Below are 18052 nucleotides of genomic sequence, written 5' to 3'. Positions count from 1 at the left end.
TGGCCGCTGAGCCTGCGCGTCCGGAGCCTGCGCTCCGCAACGGGAGAGGCCACAGCAGTGAGAGGCCCGCGTACCTCAAAAAAAAAAAAAAAAAAAAAGGATGAAATGCTGGACAGTGCTCTTTGGGTCTTAAATAGCAGTGCAGGTCATCCCCTTCACACTTTCTCTGCCAATATGGAGCAGGGATTCAAGGGAAACTTACTGAGAAATATGAATGAATAAATTATTTTGAAAGTTTCCTTGAGAATGAACGTGATTTAAAACCTGCAAAGGATGACTGTGGGATATCTGGAAAGACAGTTACTTGTATGAAGGATATTTATTTATCTTGGCAGAATATCTCTAATTGTATTGAAAATGGACAACAGCATTGCCTTCCTAAAATTAAAACATTTCTAAACTGCAAAACAAAATAAAATAAAATGTACAATAGCAATAACGGAGTACCAAAATATGAGATAAAGCAACAATTCATGGTGTTTCCATGGTCAACAAAGACCAGAAGGGAAATTAAAGCTCCAAGCTCTACGCAGAGGCACATCAGGCATCAGAGGCTCAGCCCTGCTCTTTGGAGGTCTCTTGGGGTTAGGACAGGAATGAGTCAAGGAGGGTTTGGCTCATCTGTGAATTCGCAGGATGCAAGTTCAGTAACAGTTCTTGGCTTTTAACTTCTACTACAGGAAATTAGAGGAAAAGCTGCATGATTAGTCTTGGTCACAATCTATGTTTTTTTTCTCCTTAGGGAATATTATGTTAAAATCCAGAGTCATTTTGTGCATGTTTTAAACATGTTCTACCCTGGTAATTTCATTTTATTCTGAGTTCTGCAGTGACTCAGAAACTTCATGATACTGTAGCTGGCGTGATTTTGTTGTATTTTCAGCCATGTCCTCCAAGCCTCCCAGTATATGCAGTTATCTTTGATGAACAGGACCTGATCAGTGTTTCAGGGGATGTGATGCCTGGGGTAATCTGAGGACAGAGCTGAGTCTCACCTAGAAGCCATAGTAGCACACTTCACCTCCCAGAGACCCTGAACAAGGCAGTTTTTTGAGTTTACGTTAATCCTTTGGAGAAAAAATAGAAACTCTTTCATGGCAGGGTGGTATGTTTGGGGTAGCTTTGTAAATATGCACCTAAAAGTATCACCACCTGCTATTTTTTAAATCAATTTTTGTAAGCAATCAGATCTTTTCTCGTAGAGGGGCTGTGGGCAGAAGGCTAATGAATTCTACATTCTCCTCATCACCTGGTTTAAATTGCTTTTTACTCTGAGTACACAGTAATTGCTGTTTAAGTACATCTCAGCAGAATTTTATCCCAATGGAAATGGTCCACCCTCCTCCTCATGTAATCTCTACAGAGGAAATGACAGACAAGGGGAGAATGGCTGACCTGCTCACGGATTGCCTTTCTTACAATCTGCTTCTTATGTATTCTGTGTATACTTTTCATAATTAACGGAATATTATTTCATGTACTCTAACCTTGCGGTTTATCTTGTGCCATGTTCTTTTAGTTCATTAAACAGTCTTTTTTTCCTACTGTCATTTCTGGGTTATCTGAGGGTGTCCCTACCAGCCACTCAAGAAAACTGCCTTCCCCAGGCCTCTGTTAGAATGGGAAATTTGCTACTCAAAGTGTAGTCTGGGAACTAATCGGATGGGCACTACCCAAGAGATAGTTAGGACTATAGAATCTCAGCCCCAGGCCAGACCTACTGAATCTGAAGCTGTATTTTAATAAGACCCCCAAGTGATTTATGTGCACATTAAAATTTGAGAATACTGGCCTATGAGACAACAAAAAGTTTACCATCAGTCTTTACACCCAAATATGTAGCTGCCAAGATGACGAAATCACCAGCTTCGCCTGTCCCTCTGATGCTACCTTTTGGGTATTCCTTAGGCTAATATTTGAGCTGTTCACATTTACTGGATGAATAAACAGGCTTTCAGGAGTCCTTTCTTTTACTTGTCATGTGCTTCCCAGCTGCAGAAACAGCATATTTTGGAATCAAAAGCAGAAAAGCAGCATCTGGTTTGAAAAATCTGATAAATCTAAAGTACTTCTGTTCTGAAAGTCTTTCTGGTGTTTCTAAGGGAGAGGAAAAATACCCTCCAAAATTATTTTCCATGAAGAAATAAGAAAGAGACCAGTGTCCTTGTCCCCAGACTGAGGCACTGCAGCCCCCGCCTCTGCAGGAGATCCTCCAAAACCAGCAGCCTCCAATCATCCAGTCACCTAACACTGATAACTCAGGCGATCTGCAAAAGAAGCTTGTGCCCTTCGTCACAATATTAAACTCCTCCCTAGCCCACAGGTCGGAGAAGATGAAAGAGGGAGGCTGGATGGGAGCTGATGGGGTTGTCGCCTGAACGACTGCCCCAAAACTACAGGTTCCCCAACCAGGGATAGAACCCACACCCCCTGCAGTTGCAGCACAGAGTCTTAACAACTGGACCAGCAGGGAATTCCCCCGATTTACAACGCTATAGGATAGTAGGGACCATGTGGCTGACGGGGTCTTGGTGCTCCAGCCAGGTGTCAGGCCTGTGGGAGAGCCGAGTTCAGGACATTGGTCTGCCAGAGACCTCCTGGCTCCATGTAATATCAAACGGCAAAAGCTCTCCCAGAGGTCTCCATCTCAACGCTAAGATCCAGCTCCACTTAACAACCAGTCTACAGTGCTGGACACCCTATGCCAATCAACTAGCAAGACAGGAACACAACCCCACCCATTAACAGAGAGGCTGCCTAAAATCATAATAATCATAATAAGGTCACAGACACCCCAAAACACATGACCAGATGCAGTCCTGCCCACCAGAAAGACAAGATCCAGCCTCATCCACCAGAACACAGGCACCAGTCCCCTCCACCGGGAGGCATACACAACCCACTGAACCAAGCTTAGCCACTGGGGGAAGACACCAAAAACAACAGGAACTACAAACCTGCAGCCTGCAAAATGGAGACCCAAAACACAGTAACTTAAGCAAAATGAGAAGACAGAGAAACACACAGCAGCTAAAGGAGCAAGGTAAAAACCCAGCAGACCGAACAAATGAAGAGGAAATAGGCAGTCTACCTGAAAAAGAATTCAGAGTAATGATAGTAAAGATGATCCAAAATCTTGGAAATAGAATGGAGAAAATACAAGAAACACTTAACAAGGACATAGAAGAACTAAAGAGCAAACAAACAATGATGAACAACACAATAAATGAAATTTAAAACTTTCAAAAAGGAATCAATAGCAGAATAACTGAGGCACAAGAATGGATAAGTAACCTGGAAGATAACACAGTGGAAATAACTACTGCAGAGCAGAATAAAGAAAAAAGATTGAAAAGCATTGAGGTCAGTCTCAGAGACCTCTGGGATAACATTAAATGCACCAATATTTGAATTATAGGGGTCCCAGAAGAAGAAGAGAAAAAGAAAGGGACTGAGAAAACATTAAAGAGATTATAGTTGAAAACTTCCCTAATATAGGAAAGAAAACAGTCAATCAAGTCCAGGAAGCGCAGAGAGTCCCATGCAGGATAAATCCAAGGAGAACCACACCAAGACACATATCAATCAAACTATCAAAAATTAAATACAAAGAAAAAATATTAAAAGCAGCAAGGGAAAAACAACAAATAGCATACAACGGAATCCCAATAAGGTAAACAGCTGATCTTTCAGCAGAAACTCTGCAAGCCAGAAGGGAGTGGCAAGGCATATTTAAAGTGATAAAAGGGGAAAAACTACAACCAAGACCACCCTACCCAGCAAGGATCTCATTCAGATTCCACAGAGAAATTAAAACCTTTACACACAAGCAAAAGCTAAGAGAATTCAGCACCACCAAACCAGCTTTACAACAAATGCTAAAGGAACTTCTCTAGGCAGGAAACACAAGAGAAGGAAAAGACCTACAATAACAAACCCAAAACAATTAAGAAAATGGTAATAGGAACATACATATTGATAATCACCTTAAATGTAAATGGATTACATGCTCCAACCAAAAGACATATGCTAGCTGAATGGATACAAAAACAAGACCCGCGGGCTTCCCTTGTGGTTCAGTGGTTAAGAATCCACCTGCCAATGCAGGAGATGTGGGTTCAAACCCTGGTCCGGGAATATCCCACAAGTTGCAGAGCAACTAAGCCCATGTGCCACAACTACTGAGACCATGTGCCACAACTACTGAAGCCCATGTGCCTAGAGCCCATGCTCTGCAAAAAGAGAAGCCACTGCAAGGAGAAGCCTGCATACCACAATGAAGAGTAGCTGCCACTCGCAGCAACAAAGACGCAATGAAACCAAAAATTAATTAATTAATTTTTAAAATAAAAGAAGACTCGTATGTATGCAGTCTACAAGAGACCCAGTTCAGACCTAGGGACACATACAGACTGAAAGTGAGGGGATGGAAAAAGATATTCCATGCAAATGGAAATCAAAAGAAAGCTGGAGTAGCAATTCTCATATCAGACAAAATAGACTTTAAAACAAAGACTCTTACAATAGACAAAGGAGGACAATACATAATGATCAAGAGATCAATCCAAGAAGATATAACAATTGTAAATATTTACACACTTAACAAAGGAGCACCTCCATACATAAGGCAAATGCTAACAGCCATAAAAGGGGAAATCGACAGTAACACAATCATAGTGGGGGACCTTAACACCCCACTTTCACCAATGGACAGATCATCCAAAATGAAAATAAATAAGGAAACACAAGCTTTAAAAGATACATTAAACAAGATGGACTTAATTGATATTTATAGGACATTCCATCCAAAAACAACAGAATACACTTTCCTCTCAAATGCTCATGGAATATTCTCCAGGATAGATCATATCTTGGGTCACAAATCAAGCCTTGGTAAATTTAAGAAAATTGAAATCGTATCAAGTATCTTTTCCGACCACAATGCTATGACACTACATATCAATTATAGGAAAAAACCTATAAAAAACACAAACACATGGAGGCTAAACAACACACTACTTAATAACCAAGACATCACTGAAGAAATCAGGGGAAATCAAAAAACCCTAGAAACAAATGACAATGAAGCACAACGACCCAAAACCTATGGGATGCAGCAAAAGCAGTTCTAAGAGGGAAGTTTACAGCAATACAATCCTGCCTCAAGAAACAAGAAACACCTCAAATAAACAACCTAACCTTACACCTAAAGCAATTAGAAAAAGAAGAACTAAAAACCCCAAAGTTAGCAGAAGGAGAGAAATCATAAATTTCAGATCAGAAATAAATGAAAAAGAAATGAAGGAAATGATAGCAAGATTCAATAAAATTAAAAGCTGGCTCTTTGAGAAGATAAACAAAATTGATAAACCATTAGCCAGACTCATCAAGAAAACAAGGGAGAAGACTCAGATCAATAGAATTAGAAATGAAAAAGAAGTAACAACTGACACTGCTGAAATACAAAGGATCATGAGAGATTACTACAAGCAACTCTATGCCAATAAAATGGACAACCTGGAAGAAATGGACACAGTCTTAGAAAAGCACGACCTTCCAAGACTGAACCAGGAAGAAATAGAAAATATAAACAGACCAATCACAAGCACTGGCATTGAGACTGTGATTAAAAATCTTCCAACAAACAGAAGCCCAGGACCAGATGGCTTCACAGGCAAATTCTATCAAACATTTAGAGAAGAGCTAACACCTATCCTTCTCAAACTCTTCCAAAGTATAGCAGAGGGAGGAACACTCCCAAACTCATTCTACGAGGCCACCCTCACCCTGATACCAAAACCAGACAAGCATGTCACAAAGAAAGAAAACTACAGGCCAATATCACTGATGAACATAGATGTAAAAATCCTCAACAAAATACGAGCAAACAGAATCGGACAGCACATTGAAAGGATCATACACCATGATCAAGTGGGTTTATTCCAGGAATGCAAGGATTCTTCAATATACGCAAATCAATCAATGTGATAAACCATATTAACAAATTGAAGGAGAAAAACCATATGATTATCTCAATAGATGCTGAAAAAGCTTTTGACAAAATCCAACACCGATTTATGGTAAAAACCCTGCAGAAAATAGGCATAGAGGGAACTTATCTCAACATAATATAGGCCATATATGACAAACCTACAGTCAACATTGTTCTCAATGGTGAAAAACTGAAACCATTTCCTCTAAGATCAGGAACAAGACAAGGTTGTCCACTCTTACCACTATTATTCAACACTGTTTTGAAAGTTTTAGTGACAGCAATCAGAGAAGAAAAAGAAATAAAAGGAATCCAAATCGGAAAAGAAGAAGTAAAGCTGTCACTGTTTGCAGATGACATGATACTATACATAGAGAATCCTAAAGATGCTACCAGAAAACTACTAGAGCTAATCAATGAATTTGGTAAAGTAGCAGGATACAAATTAATGCACAGAAATCTCTTGCATTCCTATACGCTAATGATGAAAAATCTGAAAGTGAAATTAAAGAAACACTCCCATTTACCACTGCAACAAAAAGAATAAAATACCTAGGAATAAACCTACCTACAGAGACAAAAAACCTGTATGCAGAAAACCGTAAGACACTGATGAAAGAAATTAGAGAGGATACAAACAGATGGAAAGATATACCATGTTCTTGGATTGGAAGAATCAACACTGTGAAAATGACTCTACTACCGAAAGCAATCTACAGATTCAATGCAATCCCTATCAAACTACCAATGGCATTTTTCACAGAACTAGAACAAAAAATTTCACAATTTGTATGGAAACACAAAAGACCCCAAATAGCAAAAGCAACCATGAGAAAGAAAAACGTAGCTGGATGAATCAGCCTCCTGGACTTCAGACTATACTACAAAGCTACAGTAATCAAGACAGTATGGTACTGGCACAAAAACAGAAATATAGATCAATGGAACAGGATAGTAAGCCCAGAGATAAACCCACACACATATTGACACGTTATTTTTGATAAAGGAGGCAAGAATATACAATGGAGAAAAGACAGGTTCTTCAATAAGTGGTGCTGGGAAAACTGGACAGCTACATGTAAAAGAATGAAATTAGAACACTTCCTAACACCATACACAAAAATAAACTCAAAATGGATTAAAGACCTAAATGTAAGGCCAGACACTATAAAACTCTTAGACAAAAACATAGTCAGAACACTCTATGACATAAATCACACCAAGATCCTTTTTGACCCACCTCGCAGAGAAATGGAAATAAAAACAAAAATTAAAAAATGGGACCTAATGAAACTTAAAAGCTTTTGCACAGCAAAGGAAAACATAAACAAGATTGAAAGACAACCCTCAGAATGGGAGAAAATATTTGCAAATGAAGCAACTGACAAAGGATTAATCTCCAAAATTTACAAGCAGATCAGGCAGCTCAATATCAAAAACACAAACAACCCAATCCAAAAATGGGCAGAAGACCTAAACAGACATTTCTCCGAAGAAGATATACAGATTGCCAACAAACACATGAAAGGATGCTAACATCACTAATCATTAGAGAAATGCAAATCAAAACTACAGTGAGGTATCACCTCACACCAGTCAGAATGGCCATCATCAAGAAATCTATAAACAATAAATGCTGGAGCGGGTGTGGAGAAAAGGGAACCCTCTCGCACTGTTGGTGGGAATATAAATTGATACAGTCACTATGGAGAAGAGTATGGAGGTTCCTTAAAAAACTAAAAATAGAACTACCATATGACCCAGCAATCCCACTACTGGGCATATACCCTGAGAAAACCATAATTCAAAAAGGGTCATGTACCAAAATGTACATTGCAGCTCTATTTACAATAGCCCAGAGATGGAAACAACCTAAGTGTCCATCATCGGATGAATGGATAAAGAAGATGTGGCACATATATACAATGGAATATTATTCAGCCATAAAAAGAAACGAAATTGAGCTATTTGTAATGAGGTGGATAGACCTAGAGTCAGTCATACAGAGTGAAGTAAGTCAGAAAGAGAAAGACAAATACCGTATGCTAACACATATATATGGAATTTAAGGGAAAAAAATGTCATGAAGAACCTAGGGGTAAGACAGGAATAAAGACACAGACCTACTACAGAATGGACTTGAGGATATGGGGAGGGGGAAGGGTAAGCTGTGACAAAGCGAGAGAGAGGCATGGACATATATACACTACCAAATGTAAGGTAGATAGCTAGTGGGAAGCAGCCACATAGCACAGGGAGATCAGCTCGGTGCTTTGTGACTGCCTGGAGGGGTGGGATAGGAAGAGTGGGAGGGAGGGAGACGCAAGAGGGAAGAGATATGGGAACATGTGTATATGTATGGCTGATTCGCTTTGTTATGGAACAGAAACTAACACACCATTGTAAAGCAATTATACTCCAATAAAGATTTTTAAAAAAATGGCCAAGAAATAAAACTCTAAGTGTAAAAAAAAAAAAACAAAAAAGCATCATGTACCACAATGTTCATTACAGCTCTATTTACAATAGCCAGGACATGGAAGCAACCTAAATGTCCATCGACAGATGAATGGATAAAGAAGATGTGACACCTATATACAATGGAATATTACTCAACCATAAAAAGATATGAAATTGAGTTATTTGTAGTGAGGTGGATGGACCTAGAGTCTGTCATACAGAGTGAAGTAAGTCAGAAAGAGAAAAATAAATACTGTATGCTAACACATATATATGGAATCTAAAAGAAAAAAAAATGGTTCTGAAGAACCTAGGGGCAGGATAGGAATAAAGACCCAGATGTAGAGAATGGACTTGAGGACACAGGGAGGGGGAAGGGTAAGCTGGGATGAAGTGAAAGCATGGCATGGACTTATATATACTACCAAATGTAAAATAGATAGCTAGTGGGAAACAGCTGCATAGCTCAGGGAAATCAGTTCGGTGCTTTGTGACCACCTACAGGGGTGGGATAGGGAGGGTGGGAGGGAGACACAAGAGGGAGGAGATATGGGGATGTATGTATATGTATAGCTGATTCACTTTGTTACACAGCAGAAACTAATACAACATTGTAAAGCAATTATACTACAATCAAGATGTTAAAAAATAAATTAATTAAAATTTTAAAAAGAAAAGAAAGATTTATATCATGTAATGTAAACTTATAAAATGAAGATAAAACACATTTCTGAGGCATAAAATTTTTAGTACAGCTTTGTTGTTCATTGCTTAAGACAATATTCTAGATAGTGCTCTAGAGGCCAGAGTAAGGATTGACTATAGCTTGTCCTCTACAAAGGGCGTCTCCCAGATTTATATCTTTATTGCCCTAAGCACAGACCAGAGTTGTTATCACTTAACGTATTTTTTACTAAACATTACGGGGGACCATGCTTTGTTCACCCCATCCATACCCCAAGAGCCCTTTAAAGATTGAAAAGTGTACACACACACACACACACACACACACACACACAGACACACACACACACACACACACACGCTTAAGCCTATTATCTTATTCAAATTCCATTGTTGCTGCATAAGTTCTGAAGGAAATCATACCTACTTTCAAACAAAGAAAGAGCACAAGGATTACCACTTCTTTTGTACCTACAAATGGCTACTAATTTTTTAGCTAGGGTATCAGTGATTCCATCCCAGAATAAGAACCTGATGTCTTTGTGCAGGTACCGTCGCTAAGGGACCACTTCCTCTGAGAAGGACAACCTTCTGCCCCCTAAAGCTCTGACTCTGGTCCTGTCAGTCGGCTGTTCCTTCATGCTTGAGGCTGCAGGAAAACACTTGGGTCCCAAGATATCCTTAAATTGGGTACAGCTTTTAAAGTGGGACAGCTTTTACATCTGGGAGCAGCTTGGCTACCCGAAGTGGCTAGCATTCTTGGAAGAATTTAGTCAAATCCAAAAACAAAGTCTTACCAAAGATGATTTTCATTATTGCAAATGTACCGTTTACTTCTTGGTCATAACCACCAGTGCAAGGTGCCAAAAAGTGCTTCTTACCCCAGGGACTGCACGTCCTCCTGGAGCCCTGCACCTCCATCCATTCACTCCCTTCCCCAGGCTGCAAAATAAAGCCTATTTTTTCTTCTTCCTAAGAAACTAATAGGACAAGAAAACTGGCATCAACAATCGATCTCTCTTTAAGAATCCATTTACTTATCATTTTTAAACGTTTGATTCCCAGTCCCTTTATTGCAACAGTAAAACAAAATCCCAGTCCAAGAAATCAGAAAGCCCTCTACTGAATTAAGCACACTGAAATAATCAAGTGCCGGAGAAGCCCCCTGATCAGAGCCCACTTACTTCTACTCCACTGATCTGCAACTTGCAGCGTAGAGACAGGCATGGGGGAAATTATGGTACATCAGTTCCTTTTGGTTTGTCCAGAAGGTGGCTCAGATTTTGTTCACGCTGAAATTTGGCACCAGTTTCAACTGGACTTTCTCATTAACTAGTGCTTATGTTTCAATGGGGAGATTTTCAGCATTAGCTTCCTAAGCTTGTTCTAACAGGAGCCAAAAGCTGAGCAAAATCTTCCTCTTAAAGACAACATATTTTTAAATGCCGGATGTCTTAATTCCACTCAGTAAAATTGGTCTCCCCAAATATTTTAATTTTGATATGCAGATGCCAAGAGGATAATGGAAGATGGAGGCTCAGAACAGCCTAGAAGCTTAGATCACCTTCCTTTGAGGATGCACCTCTCCATATCTTGATAATCTCTGCATGAGCAACAGAGACCAAGAAAGTGTGATCTGTTCATGCATTTCCTGTGGAAAGAAGTTGCAAACTCAGAGGATTAAATTTCTATTTTAAGTGCATAATTCTGCATGTGTACTTCAGAGAGATAATGACTGATAATAATTCATCAATATCCTTTATTGTGTATATAGAGAGTTTAAGTGAATAAATGCTCTTTCAAGTGATTTTAAGTTGTATGATATTATTTGTGACTCAAGGATATTTATATTTATCCCTTGCTGGTAATCATATCTTCAGCATCACCAAAAAAAAAAAAATTACCATTCTCATCTTGGTAATATTGATATTCTTTGTTGAAGCAAAATGTTTTTTCTCTTTTGGGGAAGGTTGTGTGTGTGTGTGTGTGTGTGTGTGTGTGTGTGTGTATTTGATTGATTGTTTGTTTGGGAGAGGTTGTATTTGGGGTTTGAATGACTTTCCAGAAGCCCCAATGGCCCACACTCAAGGTCAAAGCATATAATTGATCTTGTGTATCAGGAAGCTTTTTTTTAAAAACTCAATTATTCAATATGCTAAAGAAAGACAGCCAGAGGAACTTAGAGCCAAAAATAAAGCCAAAGAGCTTAGGAACTGTTTGCTCTTCTCCTGCTAATGAGGACCTAGAGACTCGAATAGTCCCTCTAAATTCCTTAACATTGGAACAAGTCTCTGCTTACACTACTGGTCACAGTGCTGTGCACCTGCTCCTCTTTTTCTCATCCTTTCCCTATTTCTTCTTCCTGTTGTTAGACATCACCTCCTCACAGGTCTTTAGCACCCCCTTCAGATACTCCAGGATCACAACAACCACCCACTGAGCCTTTTAGATCTCCCTGTACACAATTGCCAGCAACCCTGTTCATTAAAACAAAATGAGATCATTGTAAGAGAATTGCCAGAAGATTCATCTTGCCAATAAGGACCGAATTCTTCTAATGCAGTAAACTGTTTCTCTAGTAGAAATTTTCAATAGACAATAAAATTTTCAGAATTTGCTAAAGAATCCTTTTAAAGTTACTTCTTAATAATTTGCTTTAATATTTTGAAGAAAACAAAACTCAAAAAAGGATAAGGTACATATTATTTTTAAGATAATGTCTCCTGGCTTGGAGCACAACTACTGAGCCTGTGCTCTAGAGCCCACGAGCCACAACTACTGAAGCCTGCACGCTCTAGGGCCTGTGCTCCGCAACAAGAGAAGCCACCACAATGAGAAGCACGCGCACCGCAACGAAGAGTAGCCTCTGCTCGCCGCAACTAGAGAAAGCCTGTGCATAGCAGTGAAGACCCAATGCGGCCAAAACTAAATAAAATAAATAAACTTATTTTTTAAAAAAAGAAAAAACGTCTCCTGAATGCAAAAAACAATCAGTCCTCTTGGAAAACTTGATGAAATGCAATTTGTTCTCATCAATGCCACATTATTTTCGATTAGATATATAGTTTATTTACTATCTGAGAAATGCTTTTTAGTATAGTTAAAACCTAATTAATTTGAACAGTTCTTTGAGTCACTTCAGCAGAAGTTAGCACTTTTCTGGTGGCTCATTCATTTCCTAATCAGTGGAAGAAGGAAAGCATGAATTCAATCAGTGGAACTAATAAACCCAGAGGTAGAGTGAGCAGTGAGCACTTACATTCTCCATTGAAAAATGCTCTTACGAAAAAAAAATCTAGGAAATTCTCCTTCTCTTTACCTTTTGTTAATTGCAAAATAAACATATTTCCAAGAGTAAGGAGTTGCTGAGAGTTGGTTTTATCTAGAGCTCCCCCAATAGGCACTGGACCACCATCCCTCTGCCAGTGTCCACATTGCCTGGGAGATGAGTTGAGGGCACACAGCCTTCATCTCCGCAGCAGTCTCTTTGAATTTCCCTTTGAGGCTCTGCTCCTTTTCTCCCTCAGTCTCTCCAGTTATAAGCTTTGGTTTGAGCTGTAGCAAAGCACTATCTTGCTAGAGGTTATAAAGGAAACCAGAGAAAAATTACAATCTCCATAAAACAACCCACGCTTGCACTGAGTTTCCTCCAGAAGAGGCTGCACACATGTTTGTCATGGTGAGAGACTGTCCAACGTCAGTAAACTCAAAGACTTCTCCAGGCAGGAACAACTTGGAAGGAACACTCCAAAAAGCCATCATGCTCCAATGGAAAGAATTTAGTTCTGGCCCAGAGAAACCTGGCATGTGCCGCCAATCAGCTATCTGATCTTGGGCAGGTTACCTGGCCTCTCTGAGCTTTGGTTTCATCGTCTGCAAAATGGTGACGGTAAAATGGCAATTACAATGCCTGTGAGCATGGTTGACACAGAATTACAAAGAATTAATATAAAGGGTCCTGCTTATAGTAAGAAATCCATAAATGGTAGCAATATTTATATCTTACTCCCCAAACACAGTGCCTTGCACAAAACTATAGTTCATAAATATTCGTGGAAGTGAGGGAGGGAGAAAAAGAGAATGGCAGAGGAGAAGACGGGAAGAGGGAAGAGAGAGATTTGAAAAAGATTCAAGTTTATCAGTGACAGATATTTCCCCCTTTTCATTAATAATGTTTCTGATTGTAATAAATACTTACTGTAGAAGTTGTCTTAGCCAGCACCACAGATCCTGCGGATTAGAGCCCTCCAGTTGCTTTTGCAGCTTTTCTGCCTGTTACGGCAACTACGTTCACCTTGCCTCTGACAGCTACATGGTACCACCAGGTCTCTGTTATTCTAGACCCCTCTCACCTCTGCTGATACCAGGAAGCCCGGTCCATGGCAGTTCCTCCTGGCATCAACCCAGTCGACAAAGGACAGCCACTATCAAGCTTTTCTGTGATGCAGAAGTCCTTCACCTGTGCATTCCTCATGGCTTTAGAGAGGGGAATATCCAATGAACTCTCCAAGTGAAGATAGCAGGCCCCCTTCTCTGAGCCTTTAGTCCTCAAATACTCTGCCAGGACAGTCTGGCGTCTTCTCTTCATTCATGTAAGCCACCAATTCCTCCAAGCTTTAGGGAGCCATCCCAACAGCAAACTGGAACGAGATCCAGCTTCCCTTATGAAGATGCAAAATCCTGAGTCATGAGAGGATGCCCCAATAAACTCTTCTTATCTGGGCCTATATTCTGCCACCCTCCCCCTCATCCCATCTGACACCCTTAAGATCCGTTCCCAAGCGCATTCCCTGGATCCATGTCTGCATTAGTCAAGTCCTGAGTTTCCTTCAGTGGAAAATCTCATTCCTCCCACCACAGGGAAAGTCATTCCCCAGCCGGGTCATGCTGAGACTTGACCCTAACTATCCATGTAGAATAAATGAGGGGTTGCAGATGGTATTTGAGGCGGGCAAGTTATCATCATGTAAAGCAGCCTCCTCAGATGGGGCCTCAGCCTGGTCTCCAGGCACCGGAGGCTGGCCTCCTCTAGGAAGAAGGAGCCGGCCCCTTCAGCAAGGGAACCTCAAGCTCATCTAGGGGTTGTCCCCATTGCAGGTCCCTGTGTCCCGCTCCCTCCCTATGAGGACGTTAAGTATAGGAGACTGCCAGGGTGATGGATTCAGCCTTTTTGATGATTCACCTGCTCTTCCAATTAGGTCTGAGGCCTGAATTTCAGCACAGTCTGCCCTCCAGCTTCAGGAGAAGAGACTCTTGAAGCGAGGCTTTCATTTGAAGCCTCATTGCCCTTTCACTCAGGGCAATCAAAGCCCTGAGTGCTTTGATTGCACTCAACAACCAATTCATCCACAGTCCTGATAATTACCATTGTTCCCACATCTCTCAAATGTTGTCAATATTGTATTAGCCAGCACATACCTTTCCACGTGTATCCCATCCCAACTCATCACAGAGGAGTCTTACTGAGTAACTGTGATGCTGCAGGATTTATGGCTCTCGTGGCCAACACGACTGCCTATGGCATTTCCACTAAGCTTCCCATAAGATACCTATGGGTGATTTTATCCATTGGCCCCCTTAGATCCACTCTTCTCCTACCTGCTTCCCAGGCTGCCAACATTTATGAGCTGAACCAATGGGCTCCCTTACTCTCTGCCTTCCCATTTGCTTCGGCAGAAGATCAGGGCGTGGGAGCAGAGTGAGGCTGAAGTATTTGCTCACCTCCCTCCTTCCCAGGCCTCACATTGGTAAGGCTGCATCCTCCTACGAAAAGCCACAGCCCCTGTCAGGCATTCCTCTCCTACAGTTGTCTTTGGGGCCTGATCATCACTTCTTCCTGGTCCTTCGGCCTAGGTTACCCATTGCTTCAAACAAGTGTTTAGGAGTGTTTCACCACCCCCTTGTGGGTTTCCTCAACTCTGTCTTCACATTTGTAAATAGTCTCTTCATTGAATTCTCCTCAATATGCAACCGCAGTATATCATTTGTTTCCCACCAGGAACCTTAAGGATGCTACAGTCATCTTTTCTCAAATTCTGGCAAGCCCTTCCTGCCTCTGCTTTTTCCCCTAAGTTTCTTTAAGAAGCAGCTTTTTCTCCCAGAAACTCCTGAGGGAAGTCCTTAGGGGTGGGTTGAAAACACCTGAGTGGTGCCCTCCAGTATTATCCTTAATCCCCCTTCTCCACCCCAGCAGAGAGCCCAAGGCACTCAAGTACTTTTCATGTTAGAGCAGCTCTCTTGCCTGCCAACAGATCTGCACTGAAGGTTGGGATGGATTTTGCTCTTGTCCTTTGTTCCTGGTCGTCCACCTCAGCATCCCAGTCCTGGACCATCAGTCCTAACATTTGCTTTACTGTTTTCATGGGGACTCATTGATTCCTCATTCAAGGAGGACCCCTGGTTCCTAGTGACGAAATGCCAGGGATGTAAATACAGATTGAGCCACCTTTGGGACTCATGGTACCCAGTCATCTGTCGGTGTCCCTTACTAAATATGACATCCTAAATTAATGTGCAAGTAAAAATAACCTCGCAGTTCATTTTAAGCGTGCTTGTTGTTGTTATTCCAAGGGTCTTAAAGATGAAAAAGACTTTTTTGAAAGTTTTCATGAATTCAAAAGACAGAGGACATGCTTTATTGGCATTAATACAGATTTTCCTGGCATAATGTGAAAAAGGAACAAGGTTCATTTCAAACCCAAAAATGTCAGAATTAAAGACACCTGTGTAACATTAGTTTTTTTTTTTTTTAAAGTCACAGAGAATCAGCTGCTGTAAGATTTTAGCAAGGGCAAGAGCTAGACAATCACAGACTTTTTCCTCTGAGTCAGCAGTACACTTTTACCCCTACAAACATGTAAAACTTTTGAGTTTAAAAAATTACAATTTAAATTTAAAATATGCCCAGTTGGAAAGAATAATTGTGATTGGTCATTTGGGGCATGGCTTTGGGAGAGCATCACATGAGTCTAAAAACATGAGTTTAGTTTCGTGAGGTTTTTTTTTTTTAAAGTGTATATGATAGCTCTGATTACATATTTTTTTCTGAGTTTTTTTATTCACAAAGGGTTCTCTTTATAAGGATCTTAAAGGGACCTTGGGAATTTTGCTTGGGAAAAGAATCACCCAAATCCAGACACCTTTCCGTTTGAGCCTCTATCGTCCTCCCTTTTTTAATCTGAGCAGTCTCTATTTCTTGTGTCGGTAATTGCTCAGTTAAAAGGAAAAGAAAGTATTTTCTCTAAGGGAGCTTGCACCTGGATTTTCTTGGAGGCCATAAGGACTAAAACATTGGTTTTATTAATTTCTGGCGCTTTAATCATAAATCCAGCTGGAGACCCGTCATTACCTAAGACATGAGAATTTAAAGTCTTTCTAGGCCCGTCTCCTAATTATGCCCAATGCATTTAAAACATTGGCTTATTAAAAATCCAAATTGGAGGAGGGTTGTGATATATGAATTATGTTCTGAGAGTCAAGGTAAAGAAAAATTAAGTTGCAGTGTGTGGACCAGAGAAATTATCTTAGCGAAGGCACAAATGTTGTTTTGCATTTTTAGCATAAGTATGCTGCCTCGGCCTGGCGCCTGAGGGTGGGTCAGGGAGACAGGTAACCTCCTCCACAAGTAGGGTCGAAATTAAACAGTCCTTGAGTGCAGGGGGTATAGCTGCTTGTGCTGCCCGTGCAGGTGGGTCCGTGAGGCCGCAGGCCGCCAGCTGTGTTCTGAGGGTCGCCCAGCTTCAGATGGTCTCACACTCCGTGGTGGCAGTGGAGCAGGCCCCACAGTCACAGCGGACAGCCACGGGGTAGGTGTAGAAGGGGTCGACTCCCGGGGCACAGTTGGGCAGCTTGACCGTCACCTGTTTTGTCTCATTGTAGGTACAGACTCGATGATGGGCTTCAATGTAGGGGGGTTCCAGAATGGGCTTCTGTCCCCACAGGTAGAAAACAGAAAACCCATTAGAACATAGCATCGTGTTTCATGTTCTTGACCATTTATCACTATCAGAGACTAGCTTGTTATTCGTTTCTTTACTTGTTAATATATTTCCTCCCAGTAGAAAGCAAATTCCTGAAAGCAGGAAGGTGGTTTTGTTCACTCACGTATCCCGAACTGCCAGAAGAGCCCATGGCACAGAGTAGGTACTAAATAAATACTTAGCAAATGGATAGTCTTGATCATTGCAAAAGCCTTCTAACTGGTCCCCTCACTTCTTCTTTTACCCCCTATAGTCTATTTATGACAGGGCAGCCCCAAGAGATCCTTTTAAAATGTAAGATCCTATCTCCCCTCTGCTCAAAGCCTCTATGATTTCCTATCTCATTGGGAGCAAAAGTCAAAGATCTTACAATCACCCTCAAGACCCTACATCATCTTCCCTGCACCTTCACCTCTGACATGTCCCCAGTGACCCCGTCTTGCTGGCTTCCTCACTCTGCTCGAGCCGCAACAGTCTCCTGCTTTTTCCCCAAACCCACCAGGAACAGTGCCACCCCAGGACCTTTGCCCTTGCTAGTCCCTCTGCCTGGAACGCTCTTCTCCCTTGTGATTCACTCCTTCTTCGACCTTAGGTTTTTGTTCAAACGTCACCCTCCCAGGAAAGCCTTTTCTGACCGTCCTATTTAAAGTTGCCAAGTTTCCCCTCCCACGCTGCCACTTCCTCGCCCTCTTCCTGCTTTATTTTTCTCCGTAGCACTTGTCAACACCCTGTGACATATTATGCGTTTTATTTAGTTGTGTTGTATTTTTCCCACTCTAGAAAGAAAACTGCATTAAGACAAGGATTTTTGCCCGTTTTACTCACTGCTGTGCCTCTACTCCCTAGAGATACCTGGCACCCTGGAGGTTCTCAACAACTATTCGTTGAATCAGTGAAAGAAAACAGAGCAAGGCAGGTTCCTGAATGCCCTGTGCAC

At 41.1% G+C, this 18052-nt stretch overlaps 2 protein-coding genes across 3 annotated transcripts in view; both read right to left on the bottom strand.

Moving 5' to 3' along the window:
• Nucleotides 1-9998, bottom strand: part of KCNH5 (potassium voltage-gated channel subfamily H member 5) — a gene marked incomplete at both ends in the record, with an annotated part of 574893 nt that extends 564895 nt beyond the window's left edge. For both annotated transcript variants that reach the window (XR_013827023.1, XR_013827024.1), the window contains one exon: nt 9934-9998. The remainder of the gene's footprint in view (nt 1-9933) is intronic.
• A 5620-nt stretch (nt 9999-15618) lies between these two features.
• GPHB5 (glycoprotein hormone subunit beta 5) overlaps nt 15619-18052 on the bottom strand; it is a 35999-nt gene continuing 33565 nt past the window's right edge. The window contains exon 6 of the mRNA XM_079912568.1: nt 15619-17064. Within this exon, the coding sequence (XP_079768694.1) occupies nt 16876-17064 (189 nt within the window). The 3' untranslated portion in view covers nt 15619-16875. The remainder of the gene's footprint in view (nt 17065-18052) is intronic.

The sequence above is a fragment of the Stenella coeruleoalba genome (assembly GCF_951394435.1).
Source record: "Stenella coeruleoalba genome assembly, chromosome: 2".
Taxonomy (NCBI): Eukaryota; Metazoa; Chordata; class Mammalia; order Artiodactyla; family Delphinidae; genus Stenella; species Stenella coeruleoalba.
Note: the sequence above shows the minus strand (reverse complement) of the source record. Positions and strands in the feature narration are given on the sequence as shown.